Source organism: Manis pentadactyla, chromosome 16 (genome assembly GCF_030020395.1).
Source record: "Manis pentadactyla isolate mManPen7 chromosome 16, mManPen7.hap1, whole genome shotgun sequence".
NCBI lineage: Eukaryota > Metazoa > Chordata > Mammalia > Pholidota > Manidae > Manis > Manis pentadactyla.
This window is the reverse complement of record NC_080034.1, coordinates 56,445,662-56,467,758: the sequence shown is the minus strand read 5'-3', so window position 1 is coordinate 56,467,758 and position 22,097 is coordinate 56,445,662. Positions and strand designations below refer to the sequence as shown.

At 43.7% G+C, this 22,097-nt stretch overlaps 1 protein-coding gene across 1 annotated transcript; it reads left to right on the top strand.

Moving 5' to 3' along the window:
- Window positions 1-11,882: 11,882 nt before the first annotated feature.
- On the top strand, window positions 11,883-18,883 carry EDN1 (endothelin 1). Its single transcript, XM_036876652.2, has 5 exons — window positions 11,883-12,539; window positions 14,135-14,303; window positions 15,735-15,893; window positions 16,047-16,160; window positions 17,657-18,883. The coding sequence occupies exons 1-5, from the start codon at window positions 12,476-12,478 to the stop codon at window positions 17,757-17,759; spliced, it is 609 nt and encodes a 202-aa protein (XP_036732547.2). The 5' UTR covers window positions 11,883-12,475; the 3' UTR covers window positions 17,760-18,883.
- The last annotated feature ends 3,214 nt before the right edge of the window (window positions 18,884-22,097 follow it).

Here is a 22,097-nt window from a genome sequence, read left to right as displayed (position 1 = left end):
CCGTAAAGACGTATGTGAAGGGGTTTTAGGGATGACTCCCCAAGGAGGAGACATCCACCTTGGATTTTGAATCACCAATGCAGAGGCATAGGGACGACTTAACTGCAGGCAGATGGAAAGCCCACAGGACGCTGCCAGAGGCAAGGGAGAGCCTGACAAGTTCAGGGACACCGTTCAAAGACGTCTGGCTTGGGGGCAACACTATTTTAAAGAATTTAGATTCATCCTGATGACTGTGGGGAAAAATAGAATTATCTTGGCGTTTTATAAAAATAAATCTGTCAGCATTATGAATAAAGACCTGATTATTTTTATTTGCTTGTTGGACTTTGGACTATCTGGCATGATAAGGAATCAGGGCCAGGGGCCTTGCTGTAAATAGGAGTACATATGATCTCCTGATTACCAGGCTGCTTGTTAGTCTCATTTTCGCCCATGGAAATTTTTATTGGAAGATCTAGCAAGTTATAAACATGATGATTTAAGTTCATTGTCTTGCTAATGTGGTAAGTGGATTATGGAGAAAGTGAGACTGGAGACAGGAGACCAGTCATGAGGTTGTTGAGCAATCCAACAAGGGCATATGCTACCAGGGGATAGAATTGACACAGTTGATGCAATTGGGTGGAAGAGACACAGGGGCCAAGGACGACTTGGTATGCTGGCTTGGGCAACTTAGAGGATAAAACAATAGCTAACATTTATTGGGCACACACTCTGTGCCAGGTATTATTCGGCATGTGGTACCTATATGAACTCATTTAGTACTTATGACAGTAGAGTGGTGTAAGTACTGCTCTTTTGACATTTTACAGATGAGGAAGTGGATTCTAAAAAGGACAAGCAGCTTGCCCAAGGTTACATAATTAGTAAGAAACACATTTGGGAGGGGTCAGTTCGCAGAAGTCCTGAGGACCATAAAGTGAATAGAATTACCCAGTAGGCACCTGCTGGGGGTGAATAGGAAAAGACCAGGGGCAGAACCCTGGGAGATGCCCATATTCAGGAGTTGGCAGAGAAAGAGGTGCCTCTGAAAGAGGTGGTTCAGCCCAAGAGGTTGAAGACCTCAGATGACAAAGGTGTGACACATGTCCAGGGCCTCCAGGTTGGGATTGCCACCTACCTTTTCCAGCCGAGGTGGTGGAGTCTGGAAAGTGGTAGGGTTGGGACTTCCTGTAGTCCTAGGCGCGGTGCTCTGCCCACTGCTCCACGGCCCCTCTGTTATCAAGGCAGCATTTGGGAGACAGACACATGATTTTTATTTTTATTTTTTGACTCTTGATTATGTGGAATAATGAGAGATCAGGGACTGGGTCTTGATTATGAATTAAAATTCAAATTATTCCCTTACTGTAACTCAGGTTGTTCATTTAATTTCCTCTGTATGAAATCTTTTACTGGAACCCTTAGTGAGTTAGAAAATTAACTGATTTAAATTGTATTTCCTTATTTCTCTCCACTAAGAACCAGCTAGAAAGCAACTAGGAGGAGAAGCAGAAGACTCCAGCTCAGATCCAATTATCCTCCAAATACTTATCATTGGTACAGTTAACCTTGATGACTTACAGTTCACAAAGTTTGCTGGCAACCCTTATGATTTACAATTGCCAAGGGAAGCTCATGCAATATTTTCTCCAGATTAACACTCAGCAATCCACATCAGTTCTCAGCTATCTCTGCTTTCCTCAGGCCACTGGGCAGCTGGCCATTTCCTTTCCTTTTCTTGAATTGGGTCCCCTCCAGGAGATGCTGCAGTCCGGCTGGTGTGTGTCCTTGCCACAGCCCTAGTGGGGCTGCTCCTGGGAGTCTTCAAGGGTCTTTTACCCCTCACGCCTGGCCACTTTCCTTCTTAAGGCAGTCACTGCCATAGTTACCTTTTTCATATATGTCACAAAGACCATATATTTACTTTTTATTTAGCGTACATACAATTCATTTACTTTTCCTTTAAATTCTTCATCTAAAACCTCTTGCAAAAGCCAGCTTGCCTTCTTGAGTCCTTTATAAAGTTTAGTACTTGGCCTATTTTTTGGAAGGAATGGTGTCTTCCAATTGGAATTATTATGCTTTATTTCTCCCCCCTTCTCTGGCGGTACCTACAGCTAAACTCCCAATTTAGTAATCATAAAACCATCATCATAGTCCCTGCTTGCATGGCTCTTAGCAGAGCCTGCCAGTTTTTCTTTATTGATGATCTGTTTACTTGTTTGACTCTCTCTCCGACTATCTCACTAAGGAGACAAGAATTGTGCCTTTTTTCTCAGCAGTGCAAATTCAATTTATAGTTCAGGCTCTGTGCCCTTTTCAGTATTACACATTGGCACCAGAGGCAAAGAGGAAGGTGTGCCCTAAAAATGTGACCTCTAGGAAAAGAGGTGGGGAGGTGCTGAGATCTGAGTCCTCTCAAAGCTGCCCAGATCAGTGCAGTTAGGTGGTCAGGGTGAGGTGGGGAGGCTGGGCCTGCAAGGCAGACATGAGCCAGGAACCAGAAGCCCAGGTGTCAGGATGGAGGCTGTAAGCCAGGATGCCCGCTAAAGAGAGCACTGACTCAAATGGGAAGCTGGAAGGTCAGGGGTCAGAGAGATCAGGACAAGGCTGATTTAGGGAAAATTTAGGTAAATCAGGGTGTCTGAGAACAGATTTCCTCTTATCAGCCTTCATACATGCTCACTTTGCAATGTATTTTCTTGCACAAGCATTTCTCAGAAACAGGTCATCAGGAAAATTAGAACTGAGGCAGAGATTCTGACGAAAATGATAAGAACCCTAAGTGAAACTATGACCTAGTGTTCTGTTCAACAGTGAAAGGAAAATCTAGAATGAAGGCAGGCAGATGCCACAGATTCCTAGAAGGTCGATAACAAACTTTACAGTAAGAATTAGGTATTAATCTCCAGAGATGGTTAAAAGTGAGAATGTTCAAAAGGAAATGGGAAGCTAAAAATATGACTCAAAAGAGCATAACTATAAGGAATCCAATCAAAAACAGTTTTGATAAAGAGCAAAAAAGATAGAAATCTGTATAACTACACAGGCAGAAGTCTTATTAGAGCAGCTTGTAAAAACGTACATAAAAACTGTAAGGAGGGAAATATAACCAAGTACAGATGTAAAGATGGCTTTAATCTATCTGTGAAAAAACAATTCTGCCATAGAAGGAAAGAAAAGAAAGGCTAGTTTCTAGCATGAGCTGAAGCTTGCAAAAGTATGCAGAACAAAAGGGTCTTTAAAACTACATTCTCAATGAAGATGATCTGCACCAACTCTGCTTTTTAAGTATTGATGTGACACTTACTAATATAAAAATATAAGACCAGGAGGGAAACTTTCTTCCTGTGTATTCTATGATAACTTAATCTCCTTAATAGTATATTCTGTTGTTATTAATAATAACTTCATGCTCCATAATGCCCTTTTATATACACTGTCATATTGAATCCTATTTGACTGTTTCCTCCTAACACTGTCGTAAATTGGAAAATTGAAATTCTTCCTTCTCTCTCTTCTCCCTGAAGACATTTTAGTGGTTTGCCTTATACATGGTTGGTTTAGCCTCTGTATGGCCCAACAGAAAATTTCTATTACAAATTTCATCCCAGATAAAGAAATAATTATAGACAATTAATATGAAACAGGTTTTTTCCTCAGGTAATTGTTTTCTCTTTTAAATATTTATAAACTCCTTTCTTCTCCACTGCCCACTTCATCGCTTGAGTGCTGCATTTTCAGCTAGAATTAGGAAGGTCGCACATGCTCAGTTTCAGTTTCAGAACCATATCTTCATTCCAATGATGTAATCTTTCTTCTTTCAGACATCTGGGTATCCTGTCCCTTGCATTTGGTGTTTTTTTTTTTTTCTTTTCAAGTTGAGGATCTCTACCATTACTCATGATTTTGATATTAAGTGTTTTTTTCCACTCAACTTCCAGGAATAGGGCTCATACAAAGCAATTTTTCCTCTTTCCTTCTTTGCACTTCTTTCACATTCTGCACTTGGTGATACTTGCTCTTTGCTCTTTTTCTGGATCTTGACTTAAAAAGAATTGCACATGAATTTCTGTATACCTATTAAACTTTTCCAATCGATACAGCTGTCTCCTGATGGACAGACTCAATTAAGCACTTGCATTAGGCATCTGAAGATCAGTAAATGATATTTTCTCATTTTACACACAGAGTACTTGGTTGAAGAAAGGCTAAGTCTCTTGTGCCTGAATGAGGGATTGTTTTATTAATTGACACCAAGTCCTGCGGAGTTGTATAACTTATATTTGGACCATGCCATCACTAAGTGTTTCACTTTCTTAAGCATTGAGTATTCTCATAATTTGGCATTCTGGCAAAATTACAGACTGGGTCACTTTTCCTAGTGAAGTTTTGCTTTTCTAATGTGTTCTTTTTCTTCTGCTTTTAAGTTAGTGGGTAGTGGCTTCTCCAAAAGTGGTCGCCCTTTTTAGAGTCTGTGTTCCCTGAAAGGGAACAAAGCCCTTGAAACATTGCTGAGAATTCACGACTTTTCAGTGATGTTTTGTATTTAGGGTTTTGAATCAATGTCATGTCATCTTTAATTAATGGAATAAAGTAAGTATAGATTTGATCAAAAGCTACTAAAAATCATAATTGGGAATAAAACATCCTGGATTTATCCAGTTATCCTTTGAAAGCAGGTAAAAATCAATGCGTATCTCTACCTACATATGCAGAAGAAGGTTTTAACGGAAAGAGACAAAGTGAGTGTATGGTTGGAAATCTCTGTGCATGTTGGAAATTGTGCTCTTTGTCCCATTTTGTTGGGTCCAAGTCATCATAAAATGGCAAAATGCTCCTTGGGAGGAGGAGGGATATGGGAGAGAACTGGGCAAAGGGAGGACATTGGGGCAAAGACCTGGTCATTAGTCCAAAAAGATAGTTTCTTCCAGATAAGGTATAAAAATAGAATGGATGATGGGGGAGAAAGAACAGCCAGAAAGAAACAATGCTATAAAATGCTTTATCTAGAAAATGTTTACCCTCCCTTGAAACAATTTTGGAAAAACAGTCTTTAAACAAGCTACTTCACAGTTCACAAGATCTTTTCCACTTTGTAGCAAGATAATGCGCTTTACATGAACATCATCAGTGTTCTGATTCTCTAACTCGTGCTCGCCTGCTGCCCTTGTATCCCAGGAAGCAGGAGGTCTGGGAACCGGGCCACAGCTCCATGCGTGATCCTTCCTTGTCCCTCAGTCCTCCCTTCTCCTTCCCCTCTTGACCTCCCAAACCCTGTGCCTCCTTTCAAGGGGAGTCTTCAACACTGCTTTCTCCAAAGTCTTCAAAGGCATGAAATTCAGCCATAAGCAGATATCTGCTATGTTCCTCCATTTTATCCCATCCCTCTATTTCCCCGTGTATCTCTAAAATAAATCAGCATCCTAAGGTAGTTACAAACATGGTGTTATCATTCTGCATTCTTTGTTCTTGTAAGTCATACTTTGGAAAGAAAACAACTCCAGTGCTTTTTGACTTACCTCACTGTCTTCCGTACAAACTACACATAGGGAATGACAGTAATCAATAAATGTTTAATGCTGTTAACAAAAAGTATGCAGGAGTTTTTAAGCTTCACACACACACAAAATTTAAGACATCAATTTCCATAAAATTATTCTTGGAACCACTCCAAAGGTTTTTTTTTTTTTTTCATCAAAAGAACAAATGGAAAAAAGTGCAAATGCCAAATAAAACAAAACCCTTAGCGTTCAATGCATTCTGGAGCTTGTGAAATTAAATTTGCAGATTTAAATGAATCCAAATGCCCCTTTGAAAAAGTAACCCATTTTTTCCCCATTTTTTTCCTATGATGACAGCCAGTAATAAATATTACTTTTACACTACATACTCATATTTGGGGAAAAATATTATTTGAAGGGATTTCACTTTCATCAAATTGTAGAGAAGGAGGTTTGAATGACTTGTAGGTAGGCAACAGATAAGAATAATAAAATGGAATCCTTCTATTAAATCTTTTCTCTTGGAAGGGAGACAAGATGAAATGTGAGAAGTCAGAGACCTTCCCTAAAAGTCCACAGTGAAAGGATTTTTTTCCCTGCAAGTGGATGAGTCCAAAAGGAGATTTGCAAATTGAGGCAGTAATTTTGACTCACTTAATATTTTTAATACAAATTAAGTCCAGACCTTCTAATGGCAATTCAGTTCACACAATGAGCTGTCAAAATCGTTTGAGCTTATAGTAGAGGAAGGAGTTCTTCGTGCTTCCTGGGCTTTTCCTTTTAGTGTCCCACGTTCATCCTCAGGTCTTCAGAAATCACAGCATGAAACTGCAGACACTCTACATTCTACTGCTATATTACAGAGACATGGGCTGTAGTAACCATAAATGTCACCTACACCATCTTTAACTTGCATCCTCATCAGCCATCTGGTCCCACTGAAACTATAGATTCAATAACGAAATCATCGCATTTAAGTTCCCTGCCCCTTCTTGGCTACTTCTGATCCTTGCCCACAGCAACTAAATCCTCTCACCTTCAAAGACCTTTCTGTTATCCTTCAAAACTTCCATCCAGCCTCTTTCACTCCATGATTATTTCTTGAGTCATTTAGTACCTAATATTATAGCCCTTGCTTCCTTGTAGGGACCTAAACTTTCCCTGCCTCCATGACTATCCTTTTCTCCCCCACCCCACCCCCAGTGTTGTGTTTCCCCTGGTGGCTTTTACTAATCACATGACAGTCTACTGACTTGTGGATACAGAGTCCACCTTACCTTTACACAAAGTACTTAGAATTACTTCTGGCACCCAGTGGGGGCTCAAAAACATACATGCACATGAAATTAGAGAAACTGAATAATAAAAGCTTTCTCATTTCCTATTTCTAATATGAAAATGAATTTCAAATGAATCCTGTTCTTGCTACTCTCCCAGGGCAGCTCTCTAAATTTCAGCAGGAGATCAAATGCCTTTTATTATACAAAAGGTCAGAAAGAGCTAAGATCTTTGGCTTATTTTTTGTGTGTGTGCCATTTTATATGAAGTGCAAAAGAAACTTTTTTTCAACTTTTTCAAGATATAATGACATATAATATTATCTAAGTTTAAGGTGTACAGTGTGTGGATCTGATAAGCTTATATATTGCAAACAATCACCACTGTAGAGTTGCTAACACCTCCAGCACATCACGTAATTGCCATTTCATTTTTGTGGTGGGAACATTTAAGTTCTACTCTCTTAGCAACTTTCAGGTATATAATACAGTATTGTCAACTAGAACAGCATGCTGTATGTTACATCCTCAGACCTTATGCATTTTTGTAACAAAAGGAAGTTTGTACCTTTTGTCTAAATGTCCCTAGTCCATCACCCACCCTCCCTCAATCCCTGGTAACAACCATTTACAAGAAATTCTAAAAAACCAGAAAGAAGCACAATCAGCAATGAAATGGAGTCATGGAAAGGGTTCTGCCAGCACTCGGCCGGAGTCAGCCTACTGAACATAATACACGTGCAGCTTGCCTAACAAAACAGGAAAGTAGCCATCGTTCCGACATGGCACCTGCCCTCCAGAATGAGTGCCTCTTGCCATTCCATTCGAACACGTGGAAGGCAAGCTTGTCGGGAATGACTCCATGAATTAGGTTCAATGAAGTGACTTGACTACTCCGCTTATCCTCAAGCTTTCTTCTTTTTTAACCTCTGCGTCAGAATCTTTTTAGTTCCACATGTCACGAATGACATAGAATTAAAGTTAAAGAGAAAAAGATGGGGAGGCAGCCACTGGCTGTCACATTTTGTGGTCTCTCAGATGTGTGAAATACTACAATTTTTCTCCTCTTCCCTGTATGTGTCAGTGAAAACCCTCAGAGAGGATATTTAAATTCAGATAGAGGGTCAAAAATAAGATAAAGGACAACTGTCAAAACACTGAAATGACAAGCCTTGGAGAAATATCAGCTAGGAACTTTCTTGGATATGAGCTCTTTGTTTTTTTTTAGATTCTGGATGCCAGAACTTCTGTTTCTTTAAGGTGCATATATAAGAGTTTTGATGCAGAATATTTGGAGGTGATCTTGAAAGTAGAGGTCAGAGAGTGGAATTAAACAAGGAATTATTCTTAACATAATAAGGCATGAGACACTGCGGTGGCAGGAACTGTGTTTCCTAAGAGTGGTAAGCATGCTGGTGTTGGTATATGAGGTGATAGGACATGGCTGAAACTTTTTTATTTCTAATGGCTTAATGAGCACACAATAATTACTTTTATTTTACTGTGTATTAAACTATGATTTCATGTACATTTAGCCATATAAATATATGTATGATTTAACTATACAAACCATGATTTCGTGTGTATTATTGCTTAGGGTAGTGATAATATGTTTCCTGAAAATTGTTCAATTAAAAGAAAAAAGTCAGGTGAATGGAGAATATTCAGTAAAAAGTATACACATGGCACATAAATACTGCAAAATTGTGGAAGAGGTTGATGAATGAAGTTTGGGGAATGCTGGGCTAAAGAATTGAAATATTCTTTTAAACTAAATGTTAGCTCCCTGTTACTGTCTTACGGATGAAAGTCTTGAGGAAATTGAGTTGCATATGTTATATGTTTTTAAAGTGCATGTGATGAATCTCTCTGGAGCTTCATCCTATTTCCTGGGCTGAATCAGCCATTACCTTTTAGATTGTGGGGAGAAGCTGTGCTGTGTTCATGACTCTGGAGGTGCATGATGGGCCATGAGTAATGTTTGAGGTGCACAATCTTTCATGACAGTGTTATGCAAATAAAAGCACAAAACAGTCAACAACATATTGAACTAGGTCTAGTGGCGTGGATAGCTTCACCCCACCTATGACTCCTTGTGCTGTTGTCAAGCAACCTAACGGCTGTTCTTATTGCTGAGCTAAATGCAATATCTAGCACCAGATTTATTAGCTTGGCAAAGTTGCAAATTTTATTACGCAAAAGTTGAGAAAGCGCAAAGCAGAAGAATGCTAAAAACAGTACACTTTGCTACTGTGTATGTGGTATCTGTATTTGGGGCTTGGGGTGTTTTATTTATAGCTATCTATTAATACATAGTAAGAGATACAGAAAGAAATAGCTAAAAATTAGCTTTATCAAATAGTTTCCAGTATTCAAAAGCAAGAACAGCAATAGCAAACTATTCTAGTGGGAAAAAGCCATCTTCTGTCTTTTCTGCCTCCCTTCCCCTCCCCTCTCTGAGGACTGTGGCTGCAAAGAGTTTTCCCCGGCTGGATCCTGGAGGGGCAAGGGACCGGGCAGGGAGGCAGGATCTCCCCGTTTATTGCTCTGCCCAGTTCTTTTAATCCCCACACCTCCTGCCTCCCTCTCTAGCAATGGTCTAATTGGAGGAGAGGCGGAGGCATCTAGCTTGTAAAACTGGTTTGCTGGGGCTCTTTCTACCTCCCCCTCTTGCTTCTTGAGAAAATTTCTTCAGGGCAGCTGCCTGGCATTGCTAGAGCTACCTTCCTGGGCTTGAAAGGGGCTCCTCCTTCCTCCCACAGGAGGCAAGGGACAGCTCCAGGAGGTGGGGATGGGGGAATAGATGGAGAAGGCGGATACCTCCAGTCCCCCAACACACACAAAGAAAGAGAAATGGAAATACACACACACACACGCACACACACACACACACACACACACACACGCCCGTGCACATCTTGGAAGCTCGGGATTCAACCAGGTGGGGGCAAGACTGTACTTGGAGATATGGGACCCTCCCAGGTCTGAAACTCTGTGCCTTTACTTTAATGAGCCCTATTAGGTCCTGGGTGAGGGGTGGAGGCGGGGCTGCCTGTCTTGTATGTATAAGTATATTCACATAAGGGTGACATACACAGGAGAGGGGGGGAGGACGGAAGGTGTGTGGGCAGTTTCATTTTCCTCACTTGTTCACCTGATCGCTGGGCACTGCTGGCACCTGCAGGGGTAGCCTCACCAAGGTGGGGGCGGCAGCGGTGAGCCAGGCTGGGCTTCCTGGCTGGAGGGCAGCCCAGGCTGGGCCTGGAGACACTGGGAGGGTGGGGCGTTCGTTTCTGGTGTGGAGCGTAGGACAGGTTGGTCCTGACGGTGGCCAGTGCTTTGTCAAAGCTGCCACAGGGTTAAAAAAATAAAGTGTTTGGGGGACAGGGGGATCCCTGCCAAGACATTTCTCAGGCTACCTCCCCTCTCTAGGGGGTCTTGTATCCTGTGAGTGACGTGGCTCTCCTCTGCTCTCCCTTGTGGTCTTTTGAGGGGTGGAGGTGGGGACACCCTGGCCAGAGCTGAGGTGGGCAGGGCCGGCTTCCTGCTTGGTGCCGCCCAGTCCTGGGGGCGCTGTGCTCTCCCGCCCGGGGGCTGGGCTGAGGTGAGCACGTGGAGGAGGCAGAGGGCTCAGGCACAGGGCCATGGGGATTGGGTGGAGGCCTCTCTGGGTGTGGGTGTGGGTGTGGGAGGGAGGGGTCCTGCCTCTCCCCATCTCCAGCTCTGGCTGAGTGGCACTTGGAAGGGACAGATCTCATTACGGACCGAACACTGCTACCATTACTGCCTCACCAACTGAGACCGTCAGGGAAGGCTAGGGGCCAAGTGTGCCCAGGCCCAAAGCTTGGCTGTTGGGATAAAATGTGTCCCTTTGATTCTAGAGGCGCAGGGTAAACGAGGAGGAGCGGGACATGGCTCCACGGGATCCTCTGGAGTGTTGGAAATGGGCTCAGTTGGAATCCTCCCGGTCCCCACCAGCACGCATGGGGGGCTGGGGGAAACTGGAGTGAAACAAGGCGAGAAAGTGGAGTAAGCTCTCTTTGATGGTGGACTCGTCTCTTCCCTGAGCGGGAAGATGCTCAGACTGTATCCCGCAGGCCTGTCTGCGCGCGCTGGGGCAGCTCTGGCGGGGCGTGAGCGTTCCGGGACCTCAGCCTGCTCACCAGAAAAACGAGGCTAATTGGAACAGCCAGTGCCTTCGGAAGAAGTTTGCTTTCCACATTCCAGCATGTAGCCTCCGCAGTAGCTGCCCTGTGGGTACCTCGGAGGGAACTTCAAGGTTAAAGACAGGAAATTGCTTTGAAAATGTAAACACATTATTAAAAGTGAGGTATCATATGATCCCCTTATTCAGCAGGGCCATTTCCTCCTCCCCCCGTACCACCCTCACTGCATCTCCCCCTAGCCCTGTACGGGGACCCCCTTTGCCCAAAATGAAGAAGCCAAAGGAAAAGAGACCCAGGAAAGGTGTCCCTGTGCAAGGAGTTAAGTGGGATCTTCCGAGGGGCACCCCCTTTCTTATGGAGGCGCCGTTTTCTACGGCCCCTTGACTCCTGTCTCAGGCCGCGTTCCTCCTGCCTGGGACCGGCTTTTGCTTTTTGTCCTAAAGCCTCAGCCCCTTAGCTCTTCATCGCCCCCTGGCGTTCGTCTCTCGCTAGTTCTTGAGATCGGTGCTATTGAACGCGGGGTGTTCAGGGAAGGGGAGAAGGGTGGACCCAGAAAAAGCTTACAGGGACTTCTAATCAGTAATTTTGAAGGAGCCTTGGGTGTGTGCCTGCAAGGGTTCTAGTTTGTTTTTATTTTTATTTCCCTTCCTTGCCATTTCCTCACCGGTCTTTTTCACTGGAGACGCTAAGAGCTTGAGCTCAAGAAAGACTTGGGGGAGGGGGCTTGAAGGAAGGGGAAAGTACGGTCCTCTGCCAAAATCATTTGACCCCGAGTAGGGAGGAGGGAAGAGGGGGAGCGTCCCCTTGTTTAATCAACGCTAAGAAATCGAAGCGACATAAAAGGAAAACGAAGCGAACAACAATTTTTAAAAAAAATCTCCCCACACAACAATACAATCTATTTAAACTGTAGCTCATACTTCTCATACCAATGGTATGACTTTGCTGGAGTCCCTTTTCTGATTCCTGAACTCTGGGGCTGGCAGCTTGCAAAGGGGAAGCCAGCTCAAGCACAGCACGGGCAGGTTTACCAAAGGTCTCTAAATGGGTATTTTCTTTTTCTTAGCCCTGCCTCCAAATTGCCAGACGGCGGGCGTCTGCCTCTGAAGTTAGCAGTGATTTCCTTTAGAGCCCGGCCTTATCTCCGGCAGCACGTTGCCTGTTGGTGACTAATAACACAATAACATTGTCTGGGGCTGGAATAAAGTTGGAGCTGTTTACCCCCACTCTATAGGGGTTCAATATAAAAAGCCAGCGGAGAGCTGTCCAAGTCAGACGCGCTTCTGCATCCGCACCGGGCGAGCGCGCAGAGGGTCGCCGCTGCTGTCCCCGCGCGCCGCCGCCGCGTGCATCTTCAGGCCGCTCCCCTGCCGTCTCTCCGGGCAGAGACTTCTTTTTCTCCCAATTTAAAGAGCACTTAGGCGGAAGGATCACTTTGAGATCTGAATCGCCAGAAGCGCTTGGAGAGAACCGAAGCTGCTTTTCTTCGTTTTTTCTTCGGATTGAGTTTGCTGAGGAGGATTTTAGTCCTTTTTTTTCCAGAATGGATTATTTCCCCATGATTTTCTCTCTGCTGGTTGTGGCTTTGCAAGGAGCTCCAGAAACAGGTAGGCACGATGACTTGTAAATCTCTGAATGTTAATGCCTTCTTAGCCACCTTAATGTTTTTTCTTGCTTTTCTCTTCCTCTTTCCTTTCATTACTGCAGCTCAAATATCAAGTGGCTGGGAATTATTGCTCAAAGCTACTGAAGGTTTTTAGTGGAAAAAAAAAATTCCTCTGTTGAACACAATTGTTGCTATAGCATTAAAATAACATCATCATTATGATTACATAATGTATGTCCTTGGCTTTTAAAAATATAACTCAAGAAGAGTAAAGACAAGATATAATTTAGCCGAACATGTATTTGCAATATATATGTTTATACAGGTAGTAAGTAGGTCATAGGAACTTACATCTTATTCAGATACTGTTTTGATCATGTGTTAATGTGTAAAATACTTAACATTTAGCTTGAAGTCAAGGAATTTTATTCAAGTCATTCAAGCAATATGTGAGCAGTAAAATCCCCTGAACAGTCTGCTGAATAAGTCCCCAGGCAGTTTCAGGATGAAGCAGAGGTTTTCTTTAAAATTTGTCATTATTGACTTTAGGTTTCTTTTGGCAGGTTGTTGGCACCCAAAACAGTGTGAGCTCTATTCGTAGTTTCATCCACCTGTCCTGGGAGCTAGGATAAGTCTTGTCTGCTTAAGGATTTAGATAGTATGTGTGCATCTGCCTGATTCCCCATGCTAGGGTCAACCCACTTTTTCTTGTCTCTTCATGACCCTGACTAAAGAGAAAGGGCGTCAAGGGAATGAAAACGCTGGAATGTGTCTGATCATTTGAAATGTACAAAATTGGGCAGATAAGCTGCCTGGCTACCTTGTCAGTCAGAGAGGCGATGCCGCGGCGGGGAAGGGGGAGGCGGCGAGTCCCACACATGCCATCCTGCTGTGGGGACTCTGACATCAAACTGCGCAGGACCTTGGCGAGGTCCTCTGAGCAGCTGCTCAGCTTCGTCTTAGCTCAGTGGTTTCTGTGCGTTTACTGCCTGGAATGAGTGTCATACAGTTGATTTCTTTCTCCCCAATCATCTCTCCAAGCTCTTGCCCTCTGCCTAATTTCAAGGGGTGTATATCATCTAGGCTCCTCCCTGCCCTAAGCAAGATGTGAAATGGGAAGTACCCACTCTCCTGAGGAAAGCCATCCTGCACGGAGAAGTGGCTCTGGACCTAGGAAGTGGCAGTGGAATTTATTTAGTTTAATGTTTTTGGTCCTCAGCTAATTTTCAGCCACTGTAGGTTGTGCCGTCCTACTAAGTTCCCTGCAGAAGTCAAGCCACCTTTCTGACAGGCAGCATTTCCTTGCGGCTGCTTCGCGGGAGCTGGCATCGGTCAGTCCCTTCTCAGGCGGTGGTTTCCTTTGCACGTGTTTCATCTCTGAAGGTGGATAAGCCAGGGGTGGGGTAAAGGTGAAGTCGTGTTAAGGAAGGAAGAAAATGCAGAGCTCTCTTTCCTTCTGTGTTTCTTGCTGAAGGAGGCTGTATGCTTCGTCTGCTTCTATCAGCTCTGCTTGATCTGGCATCACCGCTGCGCTACGGGAAGGCCTCTGGGCCTCCGAGGCCACGTCGCCCACTGACCGGCTCTGTCTCTCCCCAGGCGTGTCGGGCGCCCAGCTGAGCGCAGCTGCGGATAGCGGAGGCGGGAGGCCGGCTCCCAGTGCACCCTGGCGGCCCCGCCGGACCAAGCGCTGTTCCTGCTCCTCCCTGATGGATAAAGAGTGTGTCTACTTCTGTCACCTCGACATCATCTGGGTCAACACTCCCGAGTGAGTCTCTAGAGGGCATCGTGACTCTAGTTACTGCTAACCTCTGGCTTCACCAGAACCTGGAGCCAAGTTACTCTAGTTACTCGGGGAAGCTCCTGGTTTGGAGTCTGAAGGGAGCATGTCTGATAACGTGGAAGTGCTTGGAGGGGTGGGGACAATGCTCCTCCATTCCTGGGAATAACAGGGCAGCTTGGTTCTTAGCAACAGGGTCTTCTGAGGTCCTGGTGCTCAGACTGCCCCTGACAGGATAGACGGAAAGAGCTGATGGCAAGCAGATGTCTGCCACACATCTCGGAGGAAAAACTCTTAAGTGGGGGCCTCGGGGACGTTCCCTCAGTGGGTTTTGACTGGGCTTAGGAAATAAGTTGCCCAGATGATATGTAGGCGGTAGAGATGTCAAAGGCAGAAGGGATTGTAGAGAGCCATAATCCCTTCATTTTACTTAAAGGAAAAGTGACCCAAACTGTTGACACCACTTGGGCAGGAATGAGTCTGTGGCGGGGCTGGCCCGAGGACCTGGATGCCCTGGCTCCTAGGTGCTTTCCCTTGAGAAAAGCTCATTTCAAGACAGCAAGAGAAACACAGTCTGTAGATTTATTTCTCTTCTGCCTCCAGAGTGAAGAAGGGATCCTCCCCCCTCTCACCCTAACAATGAGTTCACCTCAGAAACAGTCATAAACAAAAGCACATTTATTGTGCCTGCAGTGTCTCACTATAGAGAGGGATGACCAAAATCCAAACCAAATCAAATCAAATACAAACCTCAATGAGCCTAAGACTTAGTAAGGTGATACTTCCAAGACGAAGACTTTATTCCTTTCGGGTGAGAATCAAAATAGACACATTGGAAATTACTGGAAAGCTTCTGGCAATGAGTCCTTTAGTCGTGTGATATCACCAAATGTCAGGCAATGGACAAATCTAGTTGTGACCCATGCCTGCGGTAATATGTCTCCCCCTGGACTCCTTCAGGGAGCACCTTGAACATTATCATGTGACTTGAATTGGACATAAGTTTTCAAAATCTTGTGAGTCATGTTGCATTGAAGTACTCCCTGAAAAAAGCTGTTAACCAAACAGAAAGTTAGAAAGAAAGAAAACATGAAACAGATACTAAAGCAGAGATGTCATCATGTTGGACAAAACCCAATGCTGCTTGTGTCAAGAAAAAGTTGAACTTTGTTAAGAGTTGAAATGGAATTTCCTTGAATTAGAAAAGCTGATTTTCTCCTGGTTGGGAACATACACTCAGGGCCATTAATGGGACCTTGACTGTGCCACACTGCACTCTCAGGTTTCACTACCAAAATGTCCAAATGTGTGTGGTGAGCTTCTTGTGTCACAGTGGAATGAGACTTCCCTCTGGACTGCATCATTTTGAAGAGACTATTAATTATATTAATATCTTCTGTTTCTTTCTTTTGATAATAGGCACATTGTTCCATATGGACTTGGAAGCCCTTCTAGGTCCAAGCGATCCTTAAAGGATTTGTTTCCTACCAAGGCAACAGACCACAGGAATAGATGCCAGTGTGCTAGCCAAAAAGACAAGAAGTGCTGGAACTTTTGCCAAGCAGGAAAAGAGCTCAGGTGAGTAGAAACACCTTTGCTTTCCATCAGTATTATGGCCTTCTGACCTTCCCATTATGATGCTGCCTTCTTGTTTAAGAGACACTACAGAGACATTGAGAGCAACTGAAGGTACCATTGCTGACATGTTTTTCCTTCTGTGTGTTTTAACAGGGAGCAAGACAGTGTGGAGAAAGGCTGGAGTAACCAGAAGAAAGGAAAAGACTCTTCCAAGCTTGGAGAGAAGAGTATTCAGCAGCAGCTAGGGGCAGGAAGAAAAATAAGAAGGTAAGAGACTCCCAAAGACAGCTAGACCCCATCCCCAGAGCCAGTGGCCTGCTGCCCAGTCATTCTCACCTCGTGGGAAAAAAGGCTTAGAAGAAAATAATAAAGAGGCATTCATATTCTACAGATTAAAAATTGCAGGAATCCCTTTCAAATATTTTCTTGAAGGCCTTGAATGCAGCCCGCTACTCTTTGTACACTTAGGTGATCGTTAGCTCATGCTACTCAGTCTAAAGGTAGATTTTCCAAAATAAAGATACCTAGAGACACCTTTGTTATTGGTTATATCCAGTCTTTGCCTCTCTGAGTCAATATATTTACCACTTACCCTGAGAAGTGAAAAATCATTTCAGGAGAGGTCTTTTTCTTTTCTTTTTCTTTTCTGAATCAAAGTGTCATGTAAGATCAAGTCCTTCAAAAGTAGCAGCTTGTCCAATGGCCAAAGGGAAAACAAAGCCATTAGGTAGGGTTGGTGAGTGTTAGAACACTCAGTTTTTTGGGATTTACTTAATTGTTTTTCATAGGAAATGCATTTGGTGGAGAGCCACTGCCATTCTGAAAGGCTCTCTTGTATTCTAGTCGGCTGGGGCAGAGACAGGTCTGGATTAGGCAAAGCCATAGGGTTGCTATGAGCAGCTCTAGAGTGATCACCCTTCCAAATCCTAAACATCTGGAAATTCACAGGCTGGAGGGAGGACACCGGCTCTGCCACGTGTCTTCTATTTCCCTATCTGGTCCATGGAAGCTTTTCCTAGAAATAGAATGTCAAGAATGGATTGCATGATCAGTGTTCTGACGTGTGAGACGTCCTCGGCTGTCTGGAACTTCCCACTTGCCACTGCAGTTTCCATGTTTACCGTCTCTGGCCGCCAATGCCCCCTCAGATCACAAGATTGACCACAGTTTCTGAACTGACTGAAGTTATTATTCTCCTCTATCAGTTTCTATTACATAAACTATTGAATAAATGTTACAATTCTTCCCTCTTTCTCCTGCAAAAAGAAAACATTAAACCTGTAAAGATATGTACTTTTAACTTCCATAGAACATTTTCTTGGAGCCTATCTGTATACCTCCTCTCTTTCTATTTCTTTCCCATGAAATCAACTTCAATTCCTTACATGATAAAGAAGCCATCCATGACTGTTTGAATCCTGTGCTGACTTAGTGTCTCCACAGAGTCCCAAGGTGGTGGTATTTGGGATGAGCCTACAGAAAGAAAGAGAGTATGTCTAGTTGACCCTTAAAAATGTATCAAATGCCCACTTCCCTTCAGATCTGACCATACAGCCCTTCCTCTCCCCACAGTTCTGAGCATAAGGGACAAACTTTATTTTCACTTGAGGTTAGCAAAGGGTAGCATGCTTCTGTGGTTGGTGGTGAAAGTTCGGGAACCAGACCGAGATTTATTTGCACCAGATTCTAATATTAGATGTCTCTTTAGCCCAGGAATGACTTTTTTTTTAAACGCATTGTTTTCTCTTGTCTTGTTTTAATAGGTTGGAGACCATCAGCAACAGCATCAAGACATCTTTTCATATTGCCAAGCTGAAAGCTGAGTTCTACAGAGAGAAGAAAGTGACCCACAACCGAACACACTGATTTCAGGTTGTCAGGGCCTATCTGAAGACATCTCCTCCCCAGCATGAGCCTTGTGGTTGACTCTGAACCATCTCCATGTGGCTGAGACCAGAGCACAAGCATCTTCCTGCTTAGGCCATTTCTTGTTCCAGGCAAAGGACAAGTGTCCTTGTTGGAAATGTTCCAAAAGACATTAAGGATCCCCCATCCTGTCTTCATTTGCTTCCATCAGTGGTGACTGCTTTTGTCTCCTTGTTTGGAGGGACAATGGACCCCTTCAGAGAAAGCAGAGACACAATGGCCTTTAAATTAGGCTGGCCTCCTCCAGAGGGACTCTAGGAGATTCCACACGTGGGTGGAGTTCCTGAAGAGGGTCCGAAGGGAGTGTTTATGTCTCACACAGGCGCCTAGCACACTTCAGGGAGAAACTCCAAAGTCCAGGCAAAGATTTCCTAAGGAATACACCAATTGAAAACATACTCGAAGGACAAACACTTGAGCTAAAAAAAAGGACTGTTTTAATTCACAAAATGCAAAACTGAAAGAAACTGTTACTACTGTAAATCAGGATGTGTTCCATGAGTATGAGTCTACCTCACCTATATTGCACTCTGGCAGAAATATTTCCCCACCTTTAATTATTGCCTTCCCAAGCTTTTCTCCCTCTTGCCCCCAAAGCCCCTATATTAAGTCCTAGCCTCAAAGAAGTCCAGTCTAATGTGTCAGTAGTAGATATAACATTTTCATGGTAATCTACTAGCTCTGGTTCATAAGAAAAAAGATCACTGAATCATATTTAAGATTTACCCCCTCACTTTGACTTCTGGAAACACAGTGGTATAGGGTTGTTTAGGAAAGATGTTGAAAAGTCAATATTTGGTTATGCTTTAAAGCAGTAAAGTTATTTTCCTTTATGTAACAGGCTAATGGAAGAGGTTGGATTAAATTTTGATGTACTTATTTTTTTATAGATATTTATATTCAAACAATTTATTCCTTATATTTACCATGTTAAATATACGTTTGGACAGGCCATATTGGTCTATGTATTTTTTTAAAGCGTATTTCTGAATGAAATTGAGAAGATGCTTTGTTTTGCCTGTCAAGGTAATGACTTTAGAAAATAAATATTTTTTCCCTCCTCTATTGATTTTGAGTCACTTCTGAAATTCCTTAAGAATTGGGCCAAAGTGGTAGGAATTATGGAAGGAAATGATTAAAAATGGTTTCTTATAAAAGTGATGATTGGAAGGAAAATAGTCTGGGCTAATTAAAAAAAGAAATTGATCTAGGTCTTTAAAGTTGACTTTAGATTGCATCAAGGTAAAAATAAAACAAAACCCAGCTTTCATACCTCTGTCTTTCCCTGGATGGCAGCCTTCTGCTTCTCCTTCACCTGAAAACTCTCCAGGGACTCCATCCATTCACTTTGCTTAGACTGTTAGAGAGGATCCAGCAACCTAAGCTGACGGTGTGGTGAGAGATGCCACTCCATGTCAACGGGCTGAAGGAAGCTCTGCCCCAAAAGGCACCTAATTATGCCCAGTTCCACACCAGAGTCAGAGAAAATGGCCTGCTAGAGCAAGTTAGGGGCCCCAGTGGCCTTTTATTTGCTCAGATTAAGAATTTCGTTTATTAAGGAACGCTGAGAACCTTTGCTGCTTCACGGTAGCCCAGGACTGGACTCCTGCCCGTGGAGGTAGAGATAATCAAGCGCTGACTCTAGGTCACTTGCATCAAACCCCCACCCTCCTCTCCACTTGGCCTTGGCTGGCCTTGCCGAATCACTGGGAAGAAACTTATTGAGAATGGTTGTTACCAACAGAAGCCCGTAAGAGCCTGATCAGCTTTCAGGAATCTTCACCGCCCTATTATAATAATGTCCAAAAGAATGTCTGGCATTCAACAAATATTAGCTCACAGTGATCGCTGTTGCTCAAATAGTGACACATCTGAAGGATGTTAAATAAGTCTTCAGGTATGCATGGCCCATGTCCCAGGGAGACTTTCTATCTTAATTGGCATTGTTTTTCATCTGCCACTTCTTTTTTTTTTTTAAGGGATAGTCCAGGGACTTTGGGGAATTTTGCTTATAAAGTTCACTTTATCTAGCAAACTGGCTCTCAGTGTGTGGTTCTCAGGGGGACTGTGAGCTTTGGCCCACACTGACAAGGGGCTTAGCCTGAACTTGGCCACTGTTACATCCTGAGCAATCATTCAATCCCCCTGCATTGTGAGTTTCCTCACCTGTTAAATGAGCGAGTGAGGGAATTGCTCTAACAGTCCCAGAAAGAGCCTGAGATGGCCTGAGGATGTGACACAGAGGAGGGAAGGTCTGCGTTGGGACGACAAGAGGTCTAATACATTTAAGAGAGAGTTGGGATGGGAAGAGGCCACTGAGTAAATGAACAACACAGCCAGCAAAAGAGAGAAGATTTCCGTTTTCTTTCTCTCTTTTTTTTTTTATTTGGACCTTGAAATCCTTTCCGCCCAGGCTTGCTGCTTCACTAACCAACAAGATAAGTAAAAAGCATGAAACAGCTTTTCAAAGGCATGCAGCTCTGTAGTGAAACAAGAAAAGAAGTTGGAAGAGTCACAAGAAATGAATATTTTTTGATGTAGAGAAAAGATTTGATACTATTCAAAGCCCATGTCAGCTTGAGGGGTGAACTGATAGAATGAACTGTCACACTTCCTATTGTTTTTCTAGTAAAAGTGTGGTTTCTAAAAGTCATTAGAACAGATTTCTCTCTTTACATAAAAGGCCAGACAACTCTTTGATCTCAGGGCCTCAGGACAGGAGGATCCTGGGCCAGCAGTGGCTGAAGAGGAGCCTACTAATGGCTACTTCATTTTCCCCCAGGGACTGGCTATTTATGTGATGGAAACCACTGGTTTTTATCCTGCCTCTGCTTTCTGAAACACTTAGGGGCATTCTACTAAGCTAGAGTTCTTTCAGAAAGATCCTTGGTACACTTAATTTCATCTTTTCAAATGAAAAAGCCAAAGTCCAGAGAGGGCAGTGACCTACCTAAGATCACACAGCAAGCAGTAGCTTCTCTAGAGCTGAGCCCTTGAATACAGGTATTTCACCCAGAGGCAGCTAGCTGAGGGTCAGTGGAGACAGATGCCCAAGTAAACCTTAATAGAGGGATCTGGGTTGGAAAAGGCAAGATCACTCGTTCTAAAAGCTTTGCCTTCCAGCCTCACAGATGATTGGCAGACCCCTCCTCACAGGATAGAAGGGAAGAAATGTAGGGGAAGAAAAAAAAGGATGTAAGAAGGCATGAAAATCTCATGGACTCATGTGAAGAACTTTATAGGATGGCATAGAATATAACTAGGAAATTTTCATCATCATTATTATTATTTTTTAGGGTCTAGTTGCCAAGTAATCCTTAGATTATCAGAGTGAAGGAAAATTCTTTTGGTCAGTTCCTTTACTCTACAGAACAAAGGAGTGTTTTTTTTATTTATGTGTCTAACGTCTTGAAAATGCTGATTTTCAAGCCCCAGTTCTCCATGTCAAACATTGTTTTCAAGCCCATGCTCTTCCTGAATTCTTTCCTCTTGGGCTCTCTGTCACGTCTGAATGCCCGGTTCCTGGGATCCTGGGCCTGGCGCTCGGGATGTATCTACTGCACGAGAGTGTCGCTGCTCCGTGACCTTTTGATTTAACAATGGCCCCTCATCTTTGTAGTGAGTTGGATTCCCACAGCACTTCACATGCCTTTCCTCATTTGACCCCATTTTTCAGATGTTGGGGCCATGTTTTTATACCCATTAGACAGCTGAGGAAATAGATGGGTTGACTGAGTAAGTGACTTGTGCAGACTCTTCCATCAGAGAAGGAGCAATACTGAAGTCAGGACCCCTGGCTCTTTCTCCTAAAGTGGTTCCCGAGCAGAGGGGCAGCACATTATGTCCCTCTCAGTGAGCGATGAGGGAATTAACTTTTGCATTATTCTCTCAGGAATATCAGTGTTCCTCACGTGCCCCTGAGCTCTAGTGGTGCACATTTGCAGTTGCACAATATATGTTGACTACACCATCCTTACGATGAGAAAACATGACAGTTTTCAGGGCCTACCTCCAACTCTGGTGCTGTGGAGCACTTTACTAACAAGTGCTGGCAAAAGTCTGTGCACAAGAAGAAATTGTAGTGGTGCCTGGGAGGGTGGGGGCCACAGCATGGCCTCAAAGCCTGGGGAATGATCAGAGAAAGACCTGGGCGCATGTCCTTGAACAATGAAAAGAGAAAAAGAGAAGGGCCTCGGCCTTGGGGACACTGACTGATGGAAACAATGGGTCCCAAGCAGGACAGGCTGCTCACAGCTCTGAGGCAGCACATCAGGAACC